Source organism: Mirounga angustirostris, unplaced genomic scaffold, assembly GCF_029215605.1.
Source record: "Mirounga angustirostris isolate CCGP_5_RB_7025 unplaced genomic scaffold, mMirAng1.0.hap1 SCAF_7, whole genome shotgun sequence".
In the NCBI taxonomy this organism is placed as follows: domain Eukaryota; kingdom Metazoa; phylum Chordata; class Mammalia; order Carnivora; family Phocidae; genus Mirounga; species Mirounga angustirostris.
This window is the reverse complement of record NW_026991715.1, coordinates 32,932,667-32,959,172: the sequence shown is the minus strand read 5'-3', so window position 1 is coordinate 32,959,172 and position 26,506 is coordinate 32,932,667. Positions and strand designations below refer to the sequence as shown.

General features: G+C 51.1%; 1 protein-coding gene across 6 annotated transcripts in view; it reads left to right on the top strand.

Annotated features, from left to right (window-relative positions):
• SIL1 (SIL1 nucleotide exchange factor) overlaps positions 1–25,890 on the top strand; it is a 219,706-nt gene extending 193,816 nt beyond the window's left edge. For all 6 annotated transcript variants that reach the window (XM_045893334.2, XM_045893341.2, XM_045893325.2 and 3 more), the window contains 3 exons: positions 13,518–13,614; positions 14,067–14,231; positions 17,869–25,890. In XM_045893334.2, coding sequence (XP_045749290.1) covers positions 13,518–13,614; positions 14,067–14,231; positions 17,869–18,225 — 619 coding nt within the window. In that variant the 3' untranslated portion in view covers positions 18,226–25,890. The remainder of the gene's footprint in view (positions 1–13,517; positions 13,615–14,066; positions 14,232–17,868) is intronic.
• The last annotated feature ends 616 nt before the right edge of the window (positions 25,891–26,506 follow it).

Here is a 26,506-nt window from a genome sequence, read left to right as displayed (position 1 = left end):
GATTTACCCTGTACCTTCCATAGAACTTAAAGCCTTGTACAGAGGGTGACCATATGTTCCATTTATACCTCTTGTCCTAGTGCAGTAATTAATAGTACCTCCTTTCACTCTTTAAAGTGTCCCAGTTTGGACAATAAATTACGTGGTCATTCTACTTACACATGTCCAGGTCTCCCAACCCAGGGGCAGTGGCATTTTAATAGAGGAACCTGAAAGACAGAATTATCGTTAAGACTCAAAGAAATAAATCGCAGATGGTAAAATTTTAAGCACTTTTGCAGCCCAGCGGGCAGGAGGATTTAGACAGAGGTTCTGCTCAGCACCCCACAAACCTACCACAAAGAACTATTTCTCAGTCCAAACTTGAGGCCTGTGAAGGTCACCGGGCTGGTCTCAGATGTCGCAGGGCCGGAGTCCTACTGTGTGGCTTCGTGGAAGTATCTGACAAGCAAGGCCAGAAAATGGGAAGGGGTGTCAAAAGCATTGGCTTTTCCACCTCTCTTGGGCAGAAGCCAGCCTTGCCTAGAAGCTGACTATCCTCAGCACCTGAGGCTTCCTGCAGGAAAGAGCCAACGGGGGCTGACCCTTTCCACAGTGCTGAACTCAAGCCTAGTGGGAGCCTCGACCCGGGGTCCTGGTGCTGGGGGTCTGCTCACCTCAGGCTCTACCCCATACCCTAGACATGGGACCACACCCACCCTCAGCCTTGGTGTGTGCACGTCACATTCCAGGCTGTGTCCTTGGCCCATTGTAGGCAGCTGGAAACTGCTGTGCATATGTCTGTTCACACTTGAACTGGTTTAATGTTTTTTCTTTTAAGCTGCAATCTAAAATTCAGCCAGACAGGCTTTAACGAGCACTAAATCGTCAAGCCTTTTGTTTCCCTTGCTATTCAAGCCATAGAGATTTTGTATTTGATTCAGCAACAATTGCTGTATCTTAAACAAACCATTTACATTTTGACATTAACTATTTTATGAGCGTAACTTTTTTGTTGGCTTCAGAATGGTTCCAGCACTTAAGGCCTTTTAACGATTTATTAGAAAAAGAGTTTAAAAGGTCTGTGGAAGGTGATTCTTAACATTTTCTTTGAGGGGAAGAAAGACTTTTATCTGAATTCATTTGGGTAATACGTACAGACTTGTAACCTTTTTCCTCCTATCTTAATGACTTTTGGTCTTACTCAGGTCATTCTTCCAGGGCACCTTCCTGGTCAAGCCATCCATTTTTCAGATTACACCTAACATTGGACTCTTGCACAGTGACTTATCTAATACAGTGCCTCTCCACATGTCCTTGTTGGCTGTTAATTTTGTCTAATAGGGGCAAGAACTATTTTCATTCTTTAGATTTTATTTATTTATTTGAGAGAGAGAGAAAGCACAAGAGTGGGGAGGGTCAGAGGGAGAAGCAGACTGCCAGGGAGTTCGATGTGGGACTTGATCCTGGGACTCCAGGATCATGACCTGAGCCCAAGGCAGCCGCTTAACCAACTGAGCCACCCGGGTGCCCCAACTATTTTCATTCTTTGCTCTGGCCCCAAGCTGCTTAGCTGAGGACCCTGTGCACCCTGGGCCCAATCAGGATTTGTTGACCAACCTTTGGGACAAAGAGCCTCAGTCAGACAAATACCATGCTCACAAACGGAACCGTCCATCATTCTGTCTGCAGAAGCTGAGAGTAACTGGAGCTTTTCTCCAGTTCTTAAAGATCTTCAGAGAGTAGGAAGTCTTCTCTTTTCTTGTAGGCCCCCATTCCAGTGCCTGGTGACTCAGGCCTAAGGACCTCAGGCAAGGGCAGGTCTTCTAGTTCGGTTCCTGCGTTAGGGGAAGCTCTGTGTCCTTCTTGACCTAGAGTTATCACCAGACCCGCTCCACCCAGTTTTCTCCTCTGTTACAGTGTGACAAAAGTGGCTAGGGACAGGAAACCCATGCTTACTTGAGCCAGGAGAGGAGCCACACGAAATGGAGCTATCCGGGGAGCCCCTGTTGACCCACCCCCACAGAGAACCAGGAGCCTGGGCGCTGCATTTCCCTCTCAGAACCATAACTAATTGTTCATAAAGATCTTTCCAAATGCCAATGATGCAAAATATTTGAATGGTTTACCATATTGTTCACCATATTTAAACTGTCAGAAACCTTAAATATCTGAGCAGAACCTCAACAAACAAAGGATATTTTGGGGACTTGTTATGTATGTTGTACAGCAGAGAGATTTGTAGTCTATATGACTTCCAAATCCTGTAAATGAAGTGTTTCAGTGTTGTCATTTTCAGCTGTAGACCATCCCACGAATTTTGCTTTTTCTTTTGCTATTAAGAGATGGCTCTGTATGTCAATTATTTCTCAATAAAATGGGGGAAAAAAGATTGGCTCATTCATAAACATTTCTACAGTTTGTGGCAAAAGCCAAACAGGCCCCACTTGATTCCATCGGCTCTGATAAAGGGGAGGAGGAAGTTGGAGGGAAGGGTGAGTGATTGCTCAGCACACACCTCTGAGCCCTTGAGAGCAAGATCTGGGTAAGGAAGTTCCTTCCTGAGCCACCAAGGGCCTATCGAGAAGGTGTATGGCCTGCAGTTTGGAACAGAGATTGGCTAGGTGATTTCCTGCAGCCCTCTTACCCTGTGGATCTGGCCTGCTCTGGTCCCCCCAGCATCTTGGGTGATGGAGATATAGATGATAGCTGGTATAGATGACCTCAAGTAACATCCTCTCTGTGTTCTCTAATAAACTTGATAAATCTGACGTGTAAAAAATCTCCCATATGCTTTAGTCTAAATTTTCTTCTGCTTAACCTTGTTACTCCTACCTTGCCTCCCTCAGACTGCCTGAGACAATTACTGGGAGGCATTTGTTGAATAATTATAGGCCACAGATAATTTCTCTTTAGCTCTCAATCTTGCATGTTACCCACCCTGTGGCCTCCCTTTAGCCAGCTTTAATTAGCTTCTTTGATCCTTCCTCCCAATCTCTCCCTCTAGCTTGTTAATTACCTTTCTCCCCCATGAATTCTTTTTGCCCTGCTTTTGTCCATGTAGCCAGAGGAGGTGAGAATGACAACCTAGGGCTACTCAGTGGGAGGTGGTACTTCTTTGTCTCCAACCACAGGTGGCCCCTCCTACTTTTGAGAAGCCTGAAAACCCAGGTGCTCCTTGGTAGACAAGTAAAAATAGTAATTTTCATTAAATAGTATAATACTTTATGATAAAACAACTATTAATTGAATGCTTGGTATTTGCCAGGAATTATGCTAATCTCCTTATATATTATCATATTTCATCCCCACAGCAATCCCAAGGGATAAATATTACTAATCCCTGTTTACAGATACAGAAACTAAAGTCCAAGGAGGTTTTAAGTAACTTGTTCAAATCACACAATTTGAAAATACTGAAAGTAGGACTTGAGCCCATTTCTCTCTGGTGCCAGAGCAACTTTTATTCACTAGTTTGCTGAGTTTGGGCTTTGGGTGAAATAAAAGTCGACATCACTGGCTCTTGGCCTACACAAGAACATACAAACTAGCGATGGGATAAGATGTCAGCTATTTACCCTCAGTGTAGAAGAGGTTTTCTGAATTGAGATTATAAAACTGGTGCCAAAGCAAGTTGGTGTGGCGCTTTGGGTCCCCACGTAGCTGAGCAGGTGGAAATCTCCTTCAGTAGAAAACAAGACTCTGATAAATTCTTGATTTGCTTTCATTCTTAACCCACTTTTCTGACAGTTCCATCTCTCAGATGATTAAGGGAACCATGGGGAAAAGGGCCTCACTGAAATTATATTCTGAGCAACAGAAAGGATATATTCAGTGAAGTGGAAGTGTTGGGGACCTTAGCAGGAAGTGGCCATGTTTGGAGAAGGTAAGGGAAATGCAGAACTCTCTGGGTTTGGGGGAAAGCAGATTGTAGAAGGTCCAGGAGCAGGTAGACAGGATGTTTGGGCAAGAGCTTCAAAAGGAGGATGACTCAGAAGTGAAATGTGCTGGATGCAGTCATAGGTGATTACTGCAGGGAACAAGAGAGGAGATGCCTAGAGGCCAACATGGCTGCACAGCGAGCAGTTAGAGTGGAGTTTTTGTGTAAGAGATGAAAAAGGGTGAACAACCAGAGAAGGGTGTGAAGCTCCGACAACACTGTCAGGAATACCAGGGGGGTGAGACCTGGGACACTGAGAACAAAGGGACCTGCCCAAGCAATTAGCATTCAGAGTGAGAGTATGGCTAGGAGGGCATCAGCCCCCTGCTTTGGCAGATGAGTCATTGCAACATGTGAGGGCATCCCCGTCCTCCCTTCTAGTTTTGTTTTGCCTTTGACTTGTCTTTTAAGGAGAATGGTCTTCCTGGGGCACCTAGGTGGCACAGTCGGTTAAGCGTCCTACTCTTGGTTTTAGTTGAGGTCGTGATCTCGGGGTCATGAGATTGAGCCCCCCCGTGTTGGGTATAGAGATTACTTAAATATATAAAACTTTAAAGGGGGGGGGCTTTAAAAAAAGGGGTGGAAGTTAACACATACGTACAACTACAACCCAGGTCAAGCCACAGAACTTTGTCAGCACCCCAGAGGACCAGTTTGAACTTCTTTTTCAGAAAGATTAGCTGTCCTGGGAGCTTAGATGAGTGTTATAGACATTGAGGGACTGTGCATTTCAGGAAAGCATTCAGCAGAATCTCATGATAATCTAATAGGTTAGGTAGAGAAATAATGATAAAGACGTGTATTTGTAGCTACTTGAACAATCAGACCTAATAAATGTTTGTTTACAAATAGTGCCAGAGATCTCATGTCAGACTCTGTCCTGTCCAACCTGCATTCAGATTCTTACATGAGGACATGGGAGCAGGTAACACAGATCAGAAAGGGCGAACCACCATGCTGGGTACATGACAGAATGAGGATCTCAAGGTGGAGTGACATGCTAGGATGAAGGGCTTGGGTAGGAAAGTGACATTTTAAATCTTGTTATTGAATTCTTAATTTTATAAGAACCCATATTTGTTGTTAAAAAAATAAATCCTACCGCCCAGAGACAAATATATGATGTCATACTACCCATACCTTTGGTAACTTGGTTTTTGCCATGTGTACTTAGGTTCAGGGCCATGTTGGAGAACCCTTGGCTCATCATGTGAACAGTTTTCAGGGGCTGGATCTAGGCAGGCCCAGTGTGAGTCAGTTCTGCAACACTACCATCGAAAACCTATCCGTGACCTGAGGCCTTAGTTGCAGAGTGATCCTGGGGCAGAGGCAGCTGGGCCCACTGGACTCCGGAGGGCTTGGCCACGGGGGAGCCCTGCAGGTAGGTTTGCCAGATTTTGAGGGGGAGCTTTCTCTGGGCATTCGGCTGCCCCTGAGCTTCAGAAGGAATGGCCTGTCCGGACAGAGTCAGATGACCCTCTCTACATTGAGAGGGCAGACTTGGGACCAGGGGGTATAAATAAGCTTCATGAAAGCAGATTTCAACTCCTTATCAGAAGACATTTTTCAAGCAATTAGAAGAGTTTAAAACTCGGGCGCCTGGGTGGCTCAGTTGGTTAAGCGACTGCCTTCAGCTCAGGTCATGATCCCACAGTCCTGGGATCGAGTCCCGCATCGGGCTCCCTGCTCTGCGGGGAGCCTGCTTCTCCCTCTCCCACTCCCCCTGCTGTGTTCCCTCTCTCGCTGTGTCTCTCTCTGTCAAATAAATAAATAAAATCTTTAAAAAAAAAAAAAAAGAGTTTAAAACTCAAGGCAGCAGAAAGCTGCCTTGTTTGATGGGGAGCCCCCTACTGCTGTACTCTTCAAATACTGGGCCATTATCAGAGGTGCTATACCAGGTAAAAGGTTGGTGACTGGGTCTAGTTATCCCAAATGTTGGTCCTCACATCAGTGCCAGGCTTACCAGTAAGGATCAGCTGGAACATTTATGAAAAATCAGGTTTTTGAGCCCCAACTGCTGAGGCTTTGATTCAGTATGTATAGGATAAGGGTTAGAATCTGTTAGAATTTTGAAAAAGTGCGCCAAGTGCTCCTTGGTGAAATGGCTGATTCTACAGCTGATATAACTAATATCTTGTGGAAGAACATCTTGGGCCAGAAAGTAAGGAAGTGCTTAGAGAACAGTGGAAATAAGTAGAAAAGATACAGAAGCTAGTATGAAAAGGCTCTGGTGGTTAAATCAGGGATAATTTGAGCATCAAAATAAATAATGATAGAAATGGATTATAACCCATAGATTAATTAAGAATCCATGAATCCATACTGATAGAAATGAGTAAGTGAAAAAATAGGAAAGCCTCTTCTTTCACATAGACTGCCAACACAGACAGGTAGAAGCAGTGATCGAGCTTGAATATCATCATTTGGCAAACATCACAGTAATAATAATTTTAAGGAGGAATGATCAATGAACACCTGGTGGGGGAAAGTTTGATGAGGAACAGGCTGTCTTCATATCTCAGAGTGTGTCTCCCCACAGAATATGTATTAATTTCAAAGGGACAAATGGCATCTTCATAATGGAGAAATCTAGCAGACACCACTGTGACCAGTAATCCAAGTGAACACAGCTCATTGTGGGCCTCCCTGACATCAGGTGCCTCCTGATAAGATGCACCAAGAAAGACACAACGTTGCTTTTTATGGTGTTCCTGCCAACATGCGTAACCTCAATCTAACCATGGGAAAACAGACTCAGGCTGAGGAATATTCTACAACTGGCCTGCATTCCTCAAAACTGTCAGTGTTGTGAAAGACAAAGACAGACTAAGGAGGGAGTGTCAGGGGTAGAGGGGACTTGAGACATGCTGCTGAATTCATTGTGCCAGGCCCTGGATTGGACCACAGACCAAAATTATTCTTATAAAAAGGGTATTCTGGGGACAGTGGGTAAAATCTGAATATCTGTAGATCATATATTGATGTTAATTTCCTCATTTGGATATTTGTACTGTGGTTCTTAGGAGACACACTTGATACATTTGGGGTAAAGAGGCAGCTTACTCTCAAATGTTTCAGGAGAGAAAATAATACGTCTAAATATATATAGAGAGAAAGAGAATTAAAAAGCAGATGTAAATTGTTAACAATTGGTGAATCTTAATGGGAGTTCTTTTACTCTTTTGTAAGTTTTCTGTAAGTTTTCTGTGTAATTTTCTGTAATTTTTAAAGTGCCCAGTCTGAAATCATTTGAGGGGAAAAACAAAACAGTGTCCCTGGTGATTGTGATGCAGAGTTATGTATGAGAGCTAGCAGATGTCTGTTAAGATTCTTTGGGGCTACACCCTCTGAGGCCCTGGTTCTCCTTCCAGAGGTAGGCATTTGATCTGTGTGTGTATGCACGTGCGTGCGTGCACCTGTGTGCACAAAGAGGGCCTCTTAGAGATACTCTTGTGACCACTATCATTGTGGTGAATTGTGTGTGCCCCACATTTGCTTACACGACTGGCTTCTGGTGGTGAACTGTTTGTGAATGGGTCCAGTGATACTCTTACCCTTCCCCTGTGTCCAGATGGAACTTTTGAAGTGGCCCACTATGGTTCCCATCATCCTAGTTGTGGTATGAGCCTCATGTTACAGGCTGGATGTTTTGGTTCTCCTGGGGGCTTCACTTTCATGTGGAAGAGTTGTATGTGGTATTTATTCTTTTGGTGAACCTATTTTATTTTTATTCAAGTTGGTAATTGTCCATCTCTTGACTGACTAATTGATTGCTTACCCCCATGAATCCCTAGATGGCAGGCTAGTATAGATCCCTAATGAACTGCCTATTTCAAGATTACACATCCTGCAAATCCTTGTGTTCCACAGATCATCAAGGCCATATGCTAGGGCACAGACAAGGTGAGGCCAGCAGAGAAGGAATCTTTCTCTCTGGGCAAGAAGGTGAGCAGGTACCCCTTCATCAGGAAGGATTGCAAATGATTAAGCCTAACCATGTCCTCCCCTGAGATTTGCCCCCTTTCCACACCTCATAGATTCTTCTCAGGGAGTATTTCACAACAACGGCAGTTTTTTTCCCCTCTGTTACTAAGAGAATGAAAAAAAGAATCATTATCCTACTTAGAAATACAGTGAGGACTCCAGAGAGAGCACATACCCTGATGCGTGGACAAGCCTAGAGTCTAGGTTGGGACTGGGATTCTGGATGACACAGGCTTTGCTTTGGGGGTTTCACCTTGGTGTTTACTCAGTCCCAGGTAATGAGTCAACCTGCCTCTTACTTTCCATTCCAGAAGTCTCTGCCTTTTCCAGTTTTTGTCCTTTTCTAGTTACTTGAACTCCCTTTTCAGTCCTTGTTGTTCTTCTTCTCCCCAAACAGGATCTCTGTGTGTTTCCTGTTACTGTGCACATGGGCCCTGATGCCAGCAGCACCTGCTTTGTGGCTGTGTGACCAAATAGCTGCCTGGGACCCCGCCCTGAGATGGGCCTGTGCTTGGTGTAATGCTCTGCCCTTTCCATCTTGAAGTTTCTAATAGTTTTTGAACATGGGATCCACATTTCCATTTTGCACTGGCCCTGAAAAGTATGTAGCCCGTCCTGAGTGCCAGAGAGGGAGAAGGGCATCTCGTGGGTGGCACTGCCATGGGGCCCATGGCTGGGCTTGGCTGTACACCCTGGGATCAGCTGAACCACCTTCCCTCAGACTGCCCCCCAACACTTGCTCAGCTTTGCTTAGCTGAAATATCTCTGACCCTTGACAGATCGCCTACATCGGTCACCCTGACCCAAACTGTTTGGTTTCTGCAAATGTAATCATTTCCATTTCTGTGACCTACCCCCCCCAGCCCCACCCAAGATTTACAAAGTAGCAGCTGCTGGCATCCCTCTGCATACAGACAGCTGACTTGCCTGCTGATTGTGAACATCCCAGTAATCCAAGTCCTAATGGTATTTACTCAGTCCAGCCGGCTTAGCCCCCTGAACAAGGTTTAGTCTCATTTATCTCGTCAGAGACGAGCCACGTCCTTAATATCCTTCTGTTGACTTTGAGCACACCAGCATCACTGAGGTCGCTGAGAGGCAAGCCAGGCCCCTGCCCTTTTCACACACTCAAATCCCCAACTGTCAGGCTCCCTACCTTCCAGCCAGCAAGAACCACCTTTCCACCCCTCCCCCTGCACGGGTCTGTAGGCAGGAGGCAGATGAGGCCAACATATACGTGCCCGGGACATCGGTGTTCTCGAGGATATAGTCTGGGATCTCTGTAGCAAACCCACCCTAATTGTAATGTTTCCATCACATTGCAGTTGGCTGCTTTTGGCGTTCGTTCGTTAGCTGTTATATCTTTAACACAAGATATTTTTAGCTCTGCCTCACAGGTGAGGAGATAGAAATGAAGGGACTTGCCCAAGGTCATCAGCCCTTGGTCACAGGCTTCCCCCCAAGGGTTCTCCAGGCCCTGGCCCTTGTACATCCCCTAACCTCACTCAGCTGTTTGGGGCATTTCATCCCCCAGAGCACAGAGTAATGAACATTCAGAGCCCAAGGCTAAGCTGCTGGGGGAGGGAGAGGTTCTGAGAGCATGTTGGTACCTGCCCGCCCCGCCCCCCCCCCCCCCCCCCCCCAGCAGATTGCTCGAATGCCCAGCTCACCTGTCCCTGCCTGGCTGGACTGAGTGTCATTTGGAAACACAAGCTCTACCTTCCTCATTTTCCCCACCTTCCCTCTGCTGTGTTCCTTAGCCCCTCAGCTGGGCAGAACTGAAAGACGGTTGTCGGAGGGTATTGTACAGAACCCCTGAAGTGTATATGGAGCCACTGAAGTCTGCCGTAGGGCCCAGACTTACATGGGCACCTTACCTGCCTTTAAGTTGGTCAGGTGAAAAGGCCCAGGGCTGCTGAGGCCACGCTTGGCCACAGGCCCGCGTTTAGCCGATGGGCCTGCTCTCCTCACCCAGGTTCTTCAGGACTCTGCTGCAGGTGGAAAAGTAGATTTATTGCCTTATGAAAGTGATTTCAGCAAGTAACAAAGTACTGGGCTTTCACTTTTTTCCTCTGGTTTCTTTCTGTGTGAGTTCTATTCTGTCCTACCTTAATGAGCTTCTCTCCTTGGGGATGGGGGGGGATCCAGCCACTGCTGTCATGACTGTAGGTGCTCCTGGCTTGGTAGCAGCCTATCTTACGGAGAAAAGAGCTTCTTTTTGTCCTGACTCCATTGTAGACTCAGGGCTCTGGTTGCCCAGTCCTGGGTGACCCATGGTGGATCAGCACCTAATCCGCAAGCCCTTCTCTGTGGCTTTGGGAGTTGGGACCCACCCCATCAGGATCATAAAGAGTGGGAGAGGGAACAGTATCTCAAAGGAAGGGAGGCAAGAGTGTCATTACTGGGAGGTGGGACAGAGGGGATGCTGGGCAGATACAGGCTCACACCACATAGCCACAGACGACCTGACCCGGGACTAGTAAGTTGTGCCTGGTTCAGAGTGTTCCACCATCTCATCTCCTGTCCCCAGGGCCACTGTCCTGCTCCTGGGCCCTCTCTGGTTTCTGTGTGGCTTAAAGGAGCTTGTCATCAACTCTTCATTCTACTTTGGGTTTGGTTTTGCTGAGGAAGGAGGAGCAGGAGCAGGTTCTGCTGGCTGGGCAGGGTCTGGGTCCTGCATCATCCTTCCCAACCAGCAGACCTCCTGATCTGCACCTACTTGTCAACTGCACCTCTTGGCCCCATTTCCATGACTTTCCAGGGCAGCTGTTCATTCAGTGGTCTCACCTCTCCATACACACTCATGCTCTTCCCTGAGCACCTGCCCTTCCTCCTCCTGTCCACAAGCTACCTTCTTCCGCCTCCTGCAGTGTCTCTTCTCCAGTGCAGCCCTCCTGGCTCTTCCAGCCCAGACCTTCCTGTTTTTTCTCAGAACCCCCACCGGCCTTAGGTTCAGAGCCACTTGGTCTGGCCTAATGTTCCATATTGTTCATTCCCTCTGTAACTTCTAAGTAAAATCTGGTGGTGTGGTCTCTCTCCTCTGTGTGGATCCTGGCTTGTTCAGTGCTAGAGAGCTGCTGTTCTTCCCCAAAGACCCGTCCTGCATGTGGGGCTTCCCTGAGCAGCTGCCTAGCAGCGGCTTGCCTCTACATCTTTCCCAGGACAGACTGCTGTATGGCCCTCTGTCACTTACATCAGGGTCCCGGGGACAAGAAGTACCCAGGAAGCCATATCTCTTACTGGCTTTTGGCATCTTTCCTTTCCTCCCAGTCAGTTTATTTCCTCTTTGGAGGATCCTGAGGATTTGCCTACACAGTATGTGCCCTCCCCTTTAGGCCCTGGTACTTCGTTTCTTGTCGGTGCTTTGGTTCCTTTAGGGGTTTGAGCCTTCTCTCCCCTCCTAACAAGTAAGATGTGGGTGAGCACAGTTCCCCTCTCTCCCAACACTGCCTCCTATTCGTGACAGGTCTGCTCCTCTGGGTGGTGCCCTGGCGGGTCCCTGTACCCAGCATGCTCAAGTGGATCTCCTAGGACACCCCTTGTCTTCCGGGGTTGGCCGGGTGATGATCTCATCTCTAGGTTTTGTTCTCAGCAGATCCATAGACAAGCACAAAGTTCCATGTGCTTTCTTTGGAGGACCTTGTCCCTGCCACTGTGTGGGCCCATGATGCATAGTGCTCCCTGTGAGGCTGATGTGATGGTTGGGTCTCGCAGCCCCCCTTCCTTGGGAGGCAGCTTTTGACGTTTGTGTGAATTTCTCAGCATGGTCCTCTTTTCCTAGAAAAGACCCTGCCTGTTGCGGGTGAGTGTTCCTCAGGCATGTGATGGCAGAGACAGTCCTGATTAGCTCACGCTTTGATGAAGCAGCTGCCTTTCTCAAGTGGGGGAAGCAGGGGGCAGGGGAGAGGCTCAGCTCCCCAGCCCCCCTGCATTGGTGCCGACCTGCCTGTCTGGAGAGGAGCTGTCAGCTTCCCTTCCCCAGAGACCCTGGCCCATTGCCAGGCTGCCCCTGAGACACGCCAGTGGAGCTGCGGTGGGACAGGCTAGCACCCACCCTGCACGTCCTTTCTGGCTGAGAGGATGCAGAGGGACCCATGCACCCCCCATTTAGAGCAGGAAAACTGGCTCAGCGTGCTGGGTCTTCTTTGAAACTTGAAGCTGGTGCCTGGTAGGATGGGGCCCCATCACCACGCCATCAGGCCAGCTTGGCCCGAGCACCTGCTGTGTGGCAGGCCCTTTCCTGCGAGTGCAGTGTGAACTCTCTTGTTCCCTGCCTCCCACTTCCTCTGGGTCTCAGGCCCTGCTTCACTCTCCACGATGCCATGAGGGCCCCTTGCCGAGGTTGGGGGTTAGGAGGAACAGGTGCTCTTTGGGTCCCCAGGGAGCTCGTGGCCTTGCTAAGGTGAAGCAGCCAGAGCCAAGAAGAGACTCAGTGCCCTTTGTGGGCTGTCTGGGTGAGTGTGAGAGCCACTCTGTGACCTCTGGTCTGGCCCCTCCCTTTCCTTCTGGCTTCCGGCTTTTCTTCTCTGAGGCCTCTTAAGTGTCTGGCGAGGGAGCCTTGACCCCCCTTGAAGGCCTGACTACACAGGTCCTTGTGCTTGTCACTTCCTCCCTAATTGATCATAATTTGATCTTGGAAAGCAAGAGGTTCCCAGACATGTCTCCTGCCTGGCACCCTGCCCTGTGGAGGTCTCACCAGCCAGGCCCCTATGCTTCCGTCCAGGAGAGTTGTGCCTGAATGTTTGAACCTCCTCTCTCTTTCTCCAGCCCAGAATGGGAAGAGGAGTTGGAGAGGCAGCTCTAGGTTTTGAGTGTTACAGTGTTGCTGTGTGTTGGTTGGTACAGTCCTGGTTGTGCACTGTGTGTTGATTCATTCTGGCCCGCTTTTCCTGGGCCGCAGGGCGTAGGCTGTGTGCTGAGCGCTGAGAACATGCTGAGAACACGGCGGCAATCACAGCAGCTACTCTCACAGTGGGGAGGCACCTAGGTTGCTCCTGTTTTAAGATCTGCTCAGGTTAAGAGGCTGCCTGGATCTCTTTCGTTCTTGCTTTTTCCCACAAGCATTGACCACATGTTGTCTGTGTGCTCCACCCAGGTGAGGAAAGAGGAGCAAGTCCCAGCACGTGGCCTGGAGGAGCTCATGCTCAGAGAACAGACCTTTTAGTAATTGCCCCCCAGTGTGTGATTGCCTGGGGTGATGGAAGGAGGAAGAACCAATGTAGGCCTGGGGAGTGTGAAGGAAGGCTTTCGTGGGAGGGACACTGAGTAGCGCCTTTAGCATCAGGAGATCTTAAAAGGGTGGAGGTGATTTCTCTTCCCAGATCACTCCAGCCCGTTGGCTCCTGGGTAGTAGGGCAGTGTGAGAGCTGTTGGCCCTGTCATTTTGGCCATGGGCCTTTGTACCCAGGTGGACGTATAGCCCTTCACCTGTTCACCTAGCTAAGTTCGGGCTTGTCCCAAGTGGGAACCCTCCCTTGAGCACCTAATTTTCCCCAGGCAATGGCTGGGACATTATCATCCCCCTAACCACCCAGATCCCTGGACTGAACACAGTGGCGTGCCCCCACCTTGGTGAGGAGGTGCAGTGTCATGCTGTCCTGTGCTTTCCCTCCAGCAACCCAAAGGTCCAAGTAGAGGCCATTGAAGGGGGAGCCCTACAGAAGCTGCTGGTCATCCTGGCTACAGAGCAGCCTCTCCCTGCAAAGAAGAAGGTATGTATCTGCTCCCTTCCTCTTGTCCAGACCCCAGTTCATCTGTGGAGCCTGAAAGGCAAGGGTCCCTTTTCAGGCTGTCCCTGTCACCCTTGGGGACCTGAGTGGTCATCCATCCACTGGCTGGCATACAGGGAAGAGGTCCCACTCACCTCACACAGCATGGCCGCTTGCCGAGGCATCTGGAGGCCTACATTCAGCTCCCATAATAGTCTGGGGTACCACCCTCTGGGTTCCTGTGGTGGGATTCTGTCTGCCCATGGGGCAATGTCGGAGGGGTCTGACCCCTCTTCTGGCTGTCACAGACCTGTGTTCTGGGGTGGAGCTGGACCTGAGGGGGGCGGGTGGGGCCGGGAAGAATGGAGGCTGGGCTGGGGTTGTGGGGGCACCTCTGGCTGCCTTTGCTGGGTCCCGGAGCAGGCCCAGCTCCATGTGGCTCCTACCCTCTGCAGGTCCTGTTTGCGCTGTGCTCCCTTCTGCGGCACTTCCCCTACGCCCAGCAGCAGTTCCTGAAACTGGGGGGGCTGCAGGTCCTGAGGAGCCTGGTGCAGGCGAAGGGCACAGAGGTGCTGGCCGTGCGCGTGGTCACTCTGCTTTATGACCTGGTCACTGAAAAGGTGAGTGCCCGGACCTGTGGTGCCTCCACGTCACTTTGCTTTGTTTTGCTTCTGGCCTTTTGGCCCTGGCCTCCTCCCACGTCTCTTCCAGCCCGCCTTCCATCCTCCTAATGGTGCTCCCGAGAAAACGTGTCAGACTGTGCTGGGCAGACAGGGAGGCTGTGGGAGCCCCTCCCTGGGGCCCCGAACCCAGAATTTCTGAGGCCTCAGGGAGGGTGTCCCATGGGAAGTGACGGCTAAACTGAAACCTGAGGTCTGGTGAGGAGGGGAAGGGGCGGGGGCGCTGGTGGGGGGGGACGAGGGGTGCAGGGCAGAGTGTGCCAGCGTGATGGAGGGCCAGAAATGGCCACGATCGGCCCTTCATGGAATGACAGGTCATTTGGCTAAAGCCTAGGGTGGGGTGATGGGGAGCAGGTGGGATGGAGCAGCTGTGTCTGGGAGCCCTCGAAGCAGCCGGAACACCCAATTAGCCAGAGGCTGGAATAATGCTGAATCTTTAGATTCTAGAAACGTGATCTTTAGATTTTTAGGTTTAGATTTTGAGATTTAGATCTTAGATCTTTAGAGCCTAGAAACATGGAGGTGCCTCCTCTGGGAGCTTTGGCCCTGGGCAAGGGCTCAGAATGGCCGCCCTCCAGGGGCCCAGGGAACCCTGTTGTTGCCACCTGGCAGGAGAGTCCAACCCACTTTGGTCTTTGTGAGCCTGAAAGGTGTCTTAATTAAGAAGAGAGTGCAGCCAGCCAGGTCTGGATTCTGAATGCAGCGGCTGCAGAGAGCGTTAGCAGGACTTTCTCAGCTGCCTCTCTGGCCACACTCTCCCTAGAACAGCTGCCTGCGGATTCGGGGAGCAGGGCTGGGCAGCCGCCGGCACCACCACTGAGTGTCTGAGGCTGAGAGGCCCCGGGCCCGCCCGCCTGCCCCTGCCTCAGCCTGAGGGTCAGAGTTGTCTAGAGCTGCTTCTCTGTCTGTTAGTGGCTGTTGTGTGGGCGCTGACTCTCCGGGCCTGCCTTGTCTTTCATTCCCTTTGCTTCTTTCTCCGCCTCTCGCGCTCCCCCCTCCTCTCTCTTCTTCTCTCCCTCTCTCTCTTTCCCTCTTTCTCTCTCTCCAAGCTGCAGAAACCCAGAACAGCAGGCAGCCATGTGGTGCTCACATCCAGTTAATAAGGCCTGTGCACAGTTGACTTCCTGGCAATAGGCCAGCAAGCCTGGAGCAGGACCTGCATGTCGGCTTGGCATTTCCCAGGAGAAACTGACCTCTTTCCTCTGGTGAATTCGGTGTCTCTTTGCTGCCCCCAGTCCTGGTGTGGCAGGTGCCACAGCATTGGTGTATCACCGGAGAGCTACCTGAGTCAGCTGGCCCCCAGAGCTCACCTTGAGGCTCGGGGTGCTGGGAACACTGGTGTCTCTGTGCAGAGAGTACAGAGATAACTGTCCTTCTGCAGGTGGGGAGGACGGTGGAGGAGTTTCAGCCAGCCAGTGAGCTCAGGACTGTGTCAGCCAGACTGTGCTTGAGGCAGCCGGAGCTTCTCTGTGCTTGCCGTTCCTCAGAAAGAGCCCGGGGCTGGATCCAGAGCTGCGTGAGGTGGAGGCGTGCCAGGGTGCCCTTGGAGGTGCCCTACACCTTGAGGGTGTCGTGGGAAAGTAGCAGCTGCACTGCAGAGTTCCCACGGAGAGTGGACCCACCTCTCAGATTGTTGCTTCTACAGAGATGAGATGCTGGCCTCTGGTCATGAGTCCACATCCATTCCTGCCTCTGTGGAGCTGAAGGGACACGGGTGACCCACCCACTGGTTCCTTCCACGAGTGTTGACTGGATGTGTGTCCTGCCCGGTGCTGGTCTAGATCCACAGTCCCTGCCCTCCTGGTGCTTTGGGGCAGACTTTCATCACAGTAGCTCCTGGAGCATGTGGGCTGCAGAGGCTCACAACTGGGAGACTCTGACCTGTTCTGGCAAGTCAGGGAAGGCAGTGAGATCTGAGGGGTGAGTTAACTGTGGAGTTGGAGTTAGGTGGGAGTGCGCCTCCAAGCTGCACCCTAAAGGCTCTGGGGGACAGTTCGTGTGACAGGTGCATGGGTGAGGGCGTGTGTGGGGATGAGGCCAAGCACAGGTCGGGGTGGACCCTGCGGGGCCTTGAAGTCCTTGGGAAGGGATTAGTTACGAACATCAGAAATGCCCAGCTGTGCAGGGTGTGGGGCTGGACGGCAGTCTGCTGTCAGCCGGCTGGAGGAGGCAGGTCGGGAGTGGGAGGCAGGGGGCTGACTGGTGCAGTGAGGAGCAGTGGACGTGGGGTAGAGGCCGAGGGCAGTGGGGACTTGGATGTTCCGGAGGTGCAGCTGGGGCACGCGGGGTAGCTTAGGACAGGACTGTCAGAGCCCTCTCGTCCTTTTCTGTGCCAGGATGCTGATCCCTGCCTGTCCCTGCTTCCTCCACCAGCCCTGACAGACCCCAAGGCCATCAGGTGGTGCTCTGTGGCCCCTGCTCTTTGCCTGGGCTTTCCTCTTGTCTTCCCTGTCCTCGGCAGCCTCGTTCTCACCTGGAGTAAGGGCAGAGATTCCTCTTTCTCCTTGCAGGTACATTCAGTACAGCCAGTAAAGCACATCTCCACCCCTGCTCACCCTCCACCTCTGTGTAGCCTTCCCCCGACATTGGGAAGAAGCCGGTCACTCGTCAGGTTTCAGGCATGTCTGCCTCTGGCAGCCTGGCAGCCATGACTCCCACCATATTGTGCTGATGAGGCTGGGTCTCTGTACTTGACAGCCACCGGCCAAGCTTGTGACTTTCTGCCCAAACTTGTCTCAACTCCCCAGGCCCTTGGCATGAAGGCCACACACAGCCAGGGCTCTGTGCTCTGGGCCTAGCCGGACCCTCACGCCCCACGGACCAGGACAGCCTGACATTCTTAACAAAGGAGGTGGGCCTCAGCCTGTTGTTGCGACCCCCTGTGTGCGGACCCTCCACCCTTGTCCGCTTGGACAGCTCCCACGCAGCCCTCCAGACTCAGGGAAGCGCCATCCTGCTCTCTGCGCTGTGCCCTCCCTCCTCTGAGGGGGTGGGTCTAGTGGAGGTGAGGCCGCCGCCGCCGTACGTACAGCTCACGTGCTCTGAGGTACAGACGGTGTGACTCTAACTTGATACCCGAGCTCCCGCTGCCGGGGGTGCTGTGTGCGGGGCCCTGGCTGTGTGTCACACAGGAGATGACACCGTGCCAGCCCCAGGCCGTCCGGCTGTCAGTGGTGGAGCAGGAATTCGAACCCAGACTGTTGGCCCCCACGGTGCACTGCTGAACTAAAGTTTTTGTGCTACTTAGGAATTACGCAGTTAATTTGTATTCTCCTGCTAGACCCTGAGCTCCTTGAGGGCAGGGATCGTGTCTCCATCTTGGTTTCTCTGGCATATTGCAGTTGTTTTTGATGAGTGGATGGATGGACAGACAAATGAACCTCTGGATGGATGGGTGGGGGAGCCCGTGTGAAGCCGTGAATCCAGCTGGCCCTCTCCCATGTTGGGTCTTTGAGGCCCAGAAGGATGGAGGAAGATGGGTCAGCCACATTGCCTTCCTATCTGACTGGCGGCCCTGACCGCTCTGTGTCTTCTGTCCCCCAACCCCACCCCTGGTGCCTGGATGTGCGGACGGCAGATGTTTGCTGAGGAGGAGGCCGACCTGACGTGGGAGACGTCCCCAGAGAAGCTGCAGCAGTATCGCCAGGTGCACCTCCTGCCGGGCCTGCGGGAGCAGGGCTGGTGCGAGATCACCGCCCACCTCCTGGCCCTCCCTGAGCACGATGCCCGAGAAAAGGTGCTGCAGACGCTGGGCGCCCTCCTGGCCACCTGCCGGGACCGCTACCGTCAGGACCCCCAGCTCAGCAGAACGCTGGTCAGCCTGCAGGCTGAGTACCAGGCTCTGGCCGCCCTGGAGCTCCGAGACGGTGAGGATGAGGGCTACTTCCGGGAACTGCTGGGCTCCATCAACAGCTTGCTGAAGGAGTTGAGATGAGGCTGCTCCCCAACACTGGGACTGGACTGGGACTTTAGTGAGGCTGATGGGCACCAGCTTGGCTGGGCTCTTCAGGGGATACCAGCCAGGAGGGAGGACTTCCCTACTGGGGCCTGGACATCATCTGGGTGGTGCTGGCTTGGCCATTAAATGGAGGCATGAGGGCCGTTGTCTGTTGTGTGTCTCTGCAGACTGGACACAGTCCTGTGGTTGGGGGACCGTATCTAGGAGCCCCCAGGTTGGGTAGATAGGCACCTGAGGAGCCCCTGATGACACGGCGGATGATCAGCCCAGGGCATCCAGTAATAGGCCCCATGGGAAGGGTCTGGGCTCAGGAGTTGGAAAACCCTGGCTGCGACCCAGCTCTTCCCCACCCAGTAGCTCTGTGACCTTGGCAAGTCATTTGCCTTCCCCTGGGCCTGTTTTCTCAGCTGTCGCAGGGGAGTGCCGTTAAGTGTGAGAAAACATGCATAAAGCACTACAGCAGGGTCAGGCGCCCTGCTTGTTCTTTCCCCCACCTGGCTCTGACGGAAGGTCTGGGGGATCATCTCGCTGCCCCCTGTGCCCCAGACATAGCTTTGACGCCCCTGGCTGTGTGTCAGCCCCAGCAGCTTACAGGCTGGGGGCAGGGTGCTGGAAGGACTGGGGGTGGCCTGCGGCACTCCGGAGGACCCTTGGGTGTAGGCCTCGCTCTTGGAGAGGTGTGATCTCCCTGAAACTGGAAGAAGGCCCGCCTGACAGGGCCCTCTGTGCCCTCGCCCCTCCCCCGTGTCCACCGAGGTGCACTGCGGGGGTGGCCTCGGAGGCGGGGGCAGCCGAGCCCGGCAAGTCCCGGCTCCCCCCCCACAGGAGCCCTGTGCCAGGCCTGGAGCCTGCTGCAGGTTGCCATGGCAACCCCGGCCCTGGGCTTTCCTGATTTGGATTCTGGTGCGTTTGTTTTTCAGCCTTTCCCAGTGCATCACAGGCTCACTCCTGCTGCTTAGGCAGCCCCTCCTGGCCTCTGTGTAGAAATCTCCCCTTCCTGGTCTGGCCTGTAGAAAGCTCAGCTTCACGGAGCTCAGGGGGAAACTGAGGCCTGCACAAATATAGGGCAGTGGGTGGCTTCCTTCCCCAAAGTCCCTTGGCTTGGCCTCACACCCTCTTAGGCCCACCTCATGCCACAACACACAGGAAGCTCGGGAGAGAGCTGTCGCCTGCACACAACCCCCCCCAGGAAGGCACGAGGGAAGCAGGAACCTGTTTTGCCGGGGTAGGAAGCCTCATGGCTCAGGCATCGTGGGGATCAGACCCAAAAGTCTACCATGTACTGGGTACTTTCTGCCTCATTGCCTTTAAAACCTTTAAGTCACCTTCTGAGTATGTTTTACAGATGAGGAAATCATGGCTCAGGGAGGCTGAATGGTCCCCTGAGGTCACACAGCTTTTGAGAGGCAGAGCTAGGATTTGGTTCCAACATGCTGTGGAAAGCTTGAATATGTGGCTCAGAAGGTGATAGTGTTGAATTTGACAGGCAGGGGTGGGAGGACCAGGATGGGTGGCAGAACAGCTGCTCTGTGGTGAAGCAGGGCAGAGTTCAGAAAGGAGGTGCTGGGGCCTGGCTAGGGTCAAGGTCAAAGGTCCCTTTAAAGATGGTGTCAGCAGACTCTGTGGGTGAATTTGAGAAAGGGGGGTGGGTGATAAGGCTGCCCCAGCACATGCTGGGAACGAAGGCTCGGGTTGGGGACAAGTCTGGTATGGGCCTCGTCCTGACAGAGGTGAGCTCTGAGGTTGTGGGAGCAGCTGCACCTTTGAGCAAGGGCTGGTGAGGACCTGCTGAGCTGTGGAGGGGGACTTGTGTTGGCCTCGGATGGTAGCAGCTGGAGCTGGGCTTCCCCAGAGTCCTTGAGTCCTCTTTGACCACCAGGATCTGATCTGGGATATGGGAATGGGTCCCCATGGAAGGAATAACACTAGTGGGGGCTTAATTGAGGACCCCAGTATCTCTCCACCCTCAGGCATGTGGCACAAAATAGTGTTTAACTATAAAGCCAGTGGCGGGTGGCCTCTGGGTGGCTCGGTTGAGCGTCTGCCTTCGGCTCAGGTCATGATCCCGGTTGTGGGGGGTTGAGCCCCGCATTGGGCTCCCTGCTCAGCGGGGAGGCTGCTTCTCTCTCCCTCTCCCTTTGCCCCTCCCCCTGCTCATGCTCGCTCGCTCTCTCTCAAATGAATAAATAAAATCGTAAAAAAGAAACAAAGCTAACAGGAGACGTTGGGCCCTGGGCTCTTTGTGGGGAGTGGAGGCGGGGGCGTGTCAGTGGGACTGAAGGAGCAACCGGGGGCCGTGGTGAGGGAGCCGTACCAGTGCCGTGGTGCTGAGCATGCAGGCCGGGTAGTTTGACTGCTACTGCCCTCCTCCCCACCCCACATCCACACAGACAAGACATAGGGAAGGGGGAAGTTTGGTCTGTACTCCTCTTACTAGCCTCTGACCTTCTGGACCTTGAAGCAAAACCTCCTGGACAAAGGCAGCAGTGTGACTCAGGGCTTTGGGCTCAGGCCCAGGCTGCTTGGCTGTGGGTTCTGGTTACACCACCCAGCTTATCACTGATGGTCTGCAAGCGAAAAGGAGACTTTCTCTGTCCTCCCTTTGGATGCCATCCTGGAAACCGTGGCCAAGAAGTAGGACCTGGGCTCAGGCAGAAAGTGGTAATGGGGGTTGTAGCCACCAGAACTCAGGATGATGTGACTTCTTCCTGCCAGGCCCTAGAGGCTACTCTCCACTTCTCCCACCCTTGTCATGTGCTGGGGCCTTATGGCAAGGACAGGACGGAGAACTCTGACTGGCTGACACCCTCTAGACCCTGGATGATTATTGCTTCCCTGCTCCTCAGCAAGGCTGAATGAGGCCCTCTCTGTGGGAGGATGACAGGGATGGGGAGTGGAGTGGTCGTCTGCCGTCCCCACCCTACCCCTCAGCAGACTTGGTTTTCATTAATTCACTTGTTCATTTATTCTTTCATTCAGATTGTGTTTGTTGAACACTCACTCGGTTAGGTCCCAGGGTTCTGAGGTTGGTAAGTCACAAGCCCTGCCGTCAGGGAGCTCACGCTCTGGTGGGGGAGGCGGCAGCGGTGTGACATGTACTCTGGTGGGGGAGGCCTCGGTCAGTTGGAGCTGAGGGGGTGGTCAGAGGAGGCCAGTGATAGCCAAGCTGAGACCTGAAGGACACGTGGAGAACAAGCCAGCTGAGGTAGGGAAAGGGTTTCAGGCCCAAGAAGATAGAGGAAGACCTGTGCTGAGGGAGAGCGGTCCGATGGAGGAACCCACATGTTCAGTAGAACTGAAAGAAGTGATGGGGTGAGGGGCCAAGGGGCCACATGGAGCCACAGGGGTCGAGGGGACCACTTTGTCTAGCACCTCGTCAGCCTTGCTAAGGAGCGTGCCCTTGTCCTGATGGAGGGGAAGCGAGGGCTGGCTTGTAGGCACTCTCCTGGCTGCTGCGAAGTCATTTGCTCACTCTTTCATCCTGACTTAGTACAATTGCATCCACCAGGTCCTGTTCTAGGGCAGGAGGTGGTCAGAAGAACAGTGGTGGGAGGGGCGCACCGGGACAAGTATGCGAATGCTGAGAAAAATAGCATTTAATAGCATTCCAGCAGTGAATGCCAAGGAAAATAAAGTACAAGGGGAGAGAGTGTTAGGGGCTCCCTTTTTGGACCTAGTGGTCAGGGAAGGCTTCTCTGAGGAGATGCAGTGTGAACAGAAGGAGGCAAAGCAGTGAGCCCTGTGGGGGTCTGGGGCGGTGCTTTGTAGACCAGAGAGAGAGCAGAGACAGGTGTCGGAGGAAGAGCAAGAGTCCCAGTACGGAGAGAAGAGCGAGCACAGCAGGGCAGCTCCTGCTAGCTGTGGCCGGGACTTGAGCTTTCTCTTCGCAGTGGTGCGCTGGAGAGCTAGGGGCCGAGGAGAGGCCTAACAGGACTGACACTTTAACGGGATCACTCTTGTTGCGTGGTGAACACAGGCAGCACGGGCAGGGACAGTGGCAGGGGGCCCAGCGCTGTGTCTGCTGCAGAGCCAGGTGGGAGTTGATGTGGTTTGATCCGAGGTGATGAGAGAGAAGGCGGTGCAAAGCGCTCGGACCCAGATGTGTTCCCAAGGTAGAGCTGAGAGGACGCGCTCGCGGACGGCATGTGGCTGAGAGGAGAGGGGTCAAGGGTGAATGAAGCCTCACTCTGGGGCTGGCTTCCCATTCAGAAGTGGGAAGGCAGAAAAGCAGGGGAATACTGGGACCTGGCCCCGTCCATACTGAGTTGGCCATTCAAGCCAGGGACACCGACTTGACAGCCAGAGCCAGTCTGCAGCCCAGGGGAGAGGCCGCCTGTGAGGAGCGCGCGCCATACGGGTGTCCGAGGTGCTGTGAGCTGCTTGTTCGACACAGCTCCTGTCAAAATCAAATTCCACAAACTTAAAATTAAATGACATATTAAAAAAGCAAAAGTAATTTTTTTTTTTTAAAGATTGTATTTATTTATTTGACAGAGACACAGTGAGAGAGGGAACACAAGGGGAGTGGGAGAGGGAGAAGCAGGCTTCCCACCGAGCGGAGAGCCCCACGCGGGGCTCGATCCCAGGACCCTGGGATCATGACCTGAGCCGAAGGCAGACGCTCAACGACTGAGCCACCCAGGCGCCCCAAAGCAAAAGTAATTTTTAAAAACCAGCAGAAGAAGAGCAACAGAAGAGCTTCTTGTAAACCAAAACAGAAGAAAAGGACATAATAAAGGGGCAGAAACCAATGAAACTGAAGACAGCAAAGTTAGAGAAAATCAAGGAAATGCAAGGTGGTTCTTTGAAAAAAGAAGACACAAATTACCCATCTCGGGAATTAAAAAGAGGATATCACTGCAGACCCTGCAAGCATTAAAAGGATAATGATTGAGCACTACAAACAATGCTAGGTCCATAAATTTGACAACTCAGAAGAAATGATGGACGAGTTCCTTGAAACTACTGTTTTTCATTGTATTAGTTTGCCACTGCTGCTCTAATAAATGACCACGAACTTCATACCTTAAAACAACTCAGATTTGCTCTACCGTAGTTCTGTAGCTCAGAAGTCAGACACTGTTCTCATGGGCCAAAACCCAGAGTCCAGAGTCGTCGGCCGGGCTGCATTCCTTCCTCAAGGCGCTGGGTAGGATCCGTTGCCTTGCCTTCTCAGCACCTGGAGGCTGCCTGCATTCCTTGGCTTGTGGCCCTGTCCTCCATCTTCAAAACCAGCAAAAGCCACTCAGCTTCTCATGTGACACCACTCTGACCTTCTCTCCTGCCTCCCTTTTCCACTTTAAGGCCCCTGTGATTACATCAGGCCCACCGGCATAATCCAGGATTGGTTTAAAACCTTCCCACAAGAAATCTTCAGACTCAGTTTCCCTGGCAAATTCTATCACACAATACCAGTTCTATAGTCTGTTCCTGAAAATAGAAGAATCCACTCCCAAACTCATTCCATAAGGTCAGGGATCACTGGGGAGGGGAGATCTTACAGGCAGCGTTAAGGACTTTAGATTTTCCTAAGGTCTCTACTAAAATCCTCAGTGCAGAACTTGTCAACAGAATATATTAGCAAGGGGTGCCTGGGTGGCTCAGTTGTTAGGCATCTGCCTTCGGCTCGGGTCATGATCCCAGGGTCCTGGGATCAAGCCCCGCATCGGGCTCCCTGCTCTGTGGGAGGCCTGCTTCTCCCTCTCCCACTCCCCCTGCTTGTGTTCCCTCTCTCGCTGTGTCTCTCTCTGTCAAATAAATAAATAAAATCTTTAAAAAAAAAAAAAAAAAGAATATATTAGCAAATCGAATACAGCAGGGGTTTACCCTGGGAATGCAAGGCTAGTTCAGCACAATTCCCCAGATTAACAGACTAAAGAAGAAAAAGCCACATGTTCATCTCAATAGATGCAGAAAAAAAGTAACAAAATTCAATATCCGTTCATAATGAAAACTCTCAGCAAATTAGGGATAGAAGGGAATTTTGTCAACCTGATACAAGGAAACCACATAAAAACCTATAACAAAAATCAAACTTCATAGTCAAAGACTGATTTGTTTTTCCCCAAGATTACAAAGAAGGCAAGAATGCCAGTGCCCTCTACTCTCTTCTTCTCTCCTTTTCAATATTTGTACCAGAAGTTCTAGGCACTGCAGTAAGGCAAGAAAATGAATAGGCCTACAGATTGAAAAGAATAAATCAAACCGTCTATATTCATAGATGACATGATTGTCAATGTAGAAAATACCATGGAATGTACAAAAAAATCTAGAACTGACAGTGAGTTTAGCAAGATGACAGGATATAAGGTAACGTCTAAAAATCAATTATATTTCTGTATACTGGCAATGAACAACTGGAAATGAGATTTAAAAACAGTACCACTGGGGTGCCTGTCTGGCTCCGTCGGTGGAGCGTGCTACTCTTGATCTCAGAGTTGTGAGTTTGAGGCCCACCTTGGGTGTTGAGATTACGTAGGAATAAATCTATTATAAAAAAAGTACATTAAAAAGTAAGAATAAAAATAAAAACAGTACCATTTACAATACCACTGAAACAAACATGTAAATGAGGCAAAATATGTGCACAGTTGTTATGCTGAAAACTAAAACACTAATGAAAGAAATAAAAATTATCTAAATATACCTGATCCTTGAACAGTGTGGGGGTTGGTGTACTGACCCCCGTGTGGTGGAGAATCCACACGTAACTTTTTTTTTTTTTAAGATTTTATTTATTTATTTCAGAGAGAGAGAATGAGAGAGAGCACATGAGAGGGGGGAGGGGCAGAGGGAGAAGCAGACTCCCCGCCGAGCAGGGAGCCCGATGCGGGACTCGATCCTGGGACTCCAAGATCATGACCTGAGCCGAAGGCAGTCGCCCAACCAACTGAGCCACCCAGGAGCCCCTCCACACGTAACTTTTAACTTCTCAAAAACTTAACTACTAACAGCCTACTGTTGACCAGAAGCCTTATAAGCAATGACATACACAGTTGATTTACACATACGTGGTATGTTATGTGTATTACAGATTGTATTAGAATAAATGAGAGAAAAGAAAATGTTATTAAGAAAAACCCAAGAAAGAGAAAATACATTTACAGTGCTCTTACATATTTATTGAGGAAAAAATCCACCTCTAAGTGGACCCGTGCAATTCAAGCCCGTGTTCTTCAAGCCTCAACTGTAAATGGATTCATGGGTTGGAAGACAATCTACCCCCCTCCAAATTGATCTATGGATTCAATTCAATCCCAGCAGGAATATTTTAGATCTCAAGAGTGTGATGTGAAAATTTATGTGGAGATAGAAAGGAATTGGAATAACTAAAACAGTCTTGAAAAAGAGGGGGAAACGTTGGAGGACTCACACTAGCTGATTTTAAGACCACAAAGCTATGGTATTCAAGACAGGGTGGCATCGGTCAAAGAACAGACACATAGGGGCGCCTGGGTGGCTCAGTCGTTCAGCGTCTGCCTTCGGCTCAGGTCATGATCCCAGGGTCCTGGGATCGAGCCCTGCATCGGGCTCCCTGCTCGGCGGGAAGTCTGCTTCTCCCTCTCCCACTCTCCCTGCTTGTGTTCCCTCTCTCGCTATGTCTCTCTCTGTCAAATAAATAAAATCTTAAAAAAAAAAGAACAGACACATAGATGGATGAACCACAATAAAGAATTCAGAAATATACCCACACAAGTATAGTTACTGGATTTTTGACAGAGGTACAAAGGCATTTCAGTGGAGAAACGTTTGTCTTTTCAATAAATGGTGCTGCAACAAGTGGACGGTCATGTTTTTTACAATGAACCTTAACCTATACCTGTCATCTTACTTCACTCAAAATTTAACCGCATATCAATAATAGACCTAAATGAAAAACTATAGGGCGCCTGGGTGGCTCAGTTGGTTAAGCGACTGCCTTCGGCTCAGGTCATGATCCTGGAGTCCCAGGATCGAGTCCCGCATCGGGCTCCCTGCTCGGCAGGGAGCCTGCTTCTCCCTCTGACCCTCCCCCCTCTCATGTGCTCTCTCTCTCTCTCTCATTCTCTCTGTCTCAAATAAATAAATAAAATCTTTGAAAAAAAAAAAAAGAAAAAGAAAAACTATACAACTTTTAGAAGAAAAGAGAAATGAAATCTTGGTGACCTTGAGTTAGGCTAAGACTTCCTAGATACAACTCCACACGCACAATTCATAAAGTAAAAAATGAATAAATGGAAATACATCAAAATTAAAAACCTGTTCTGTGAAGGAAATT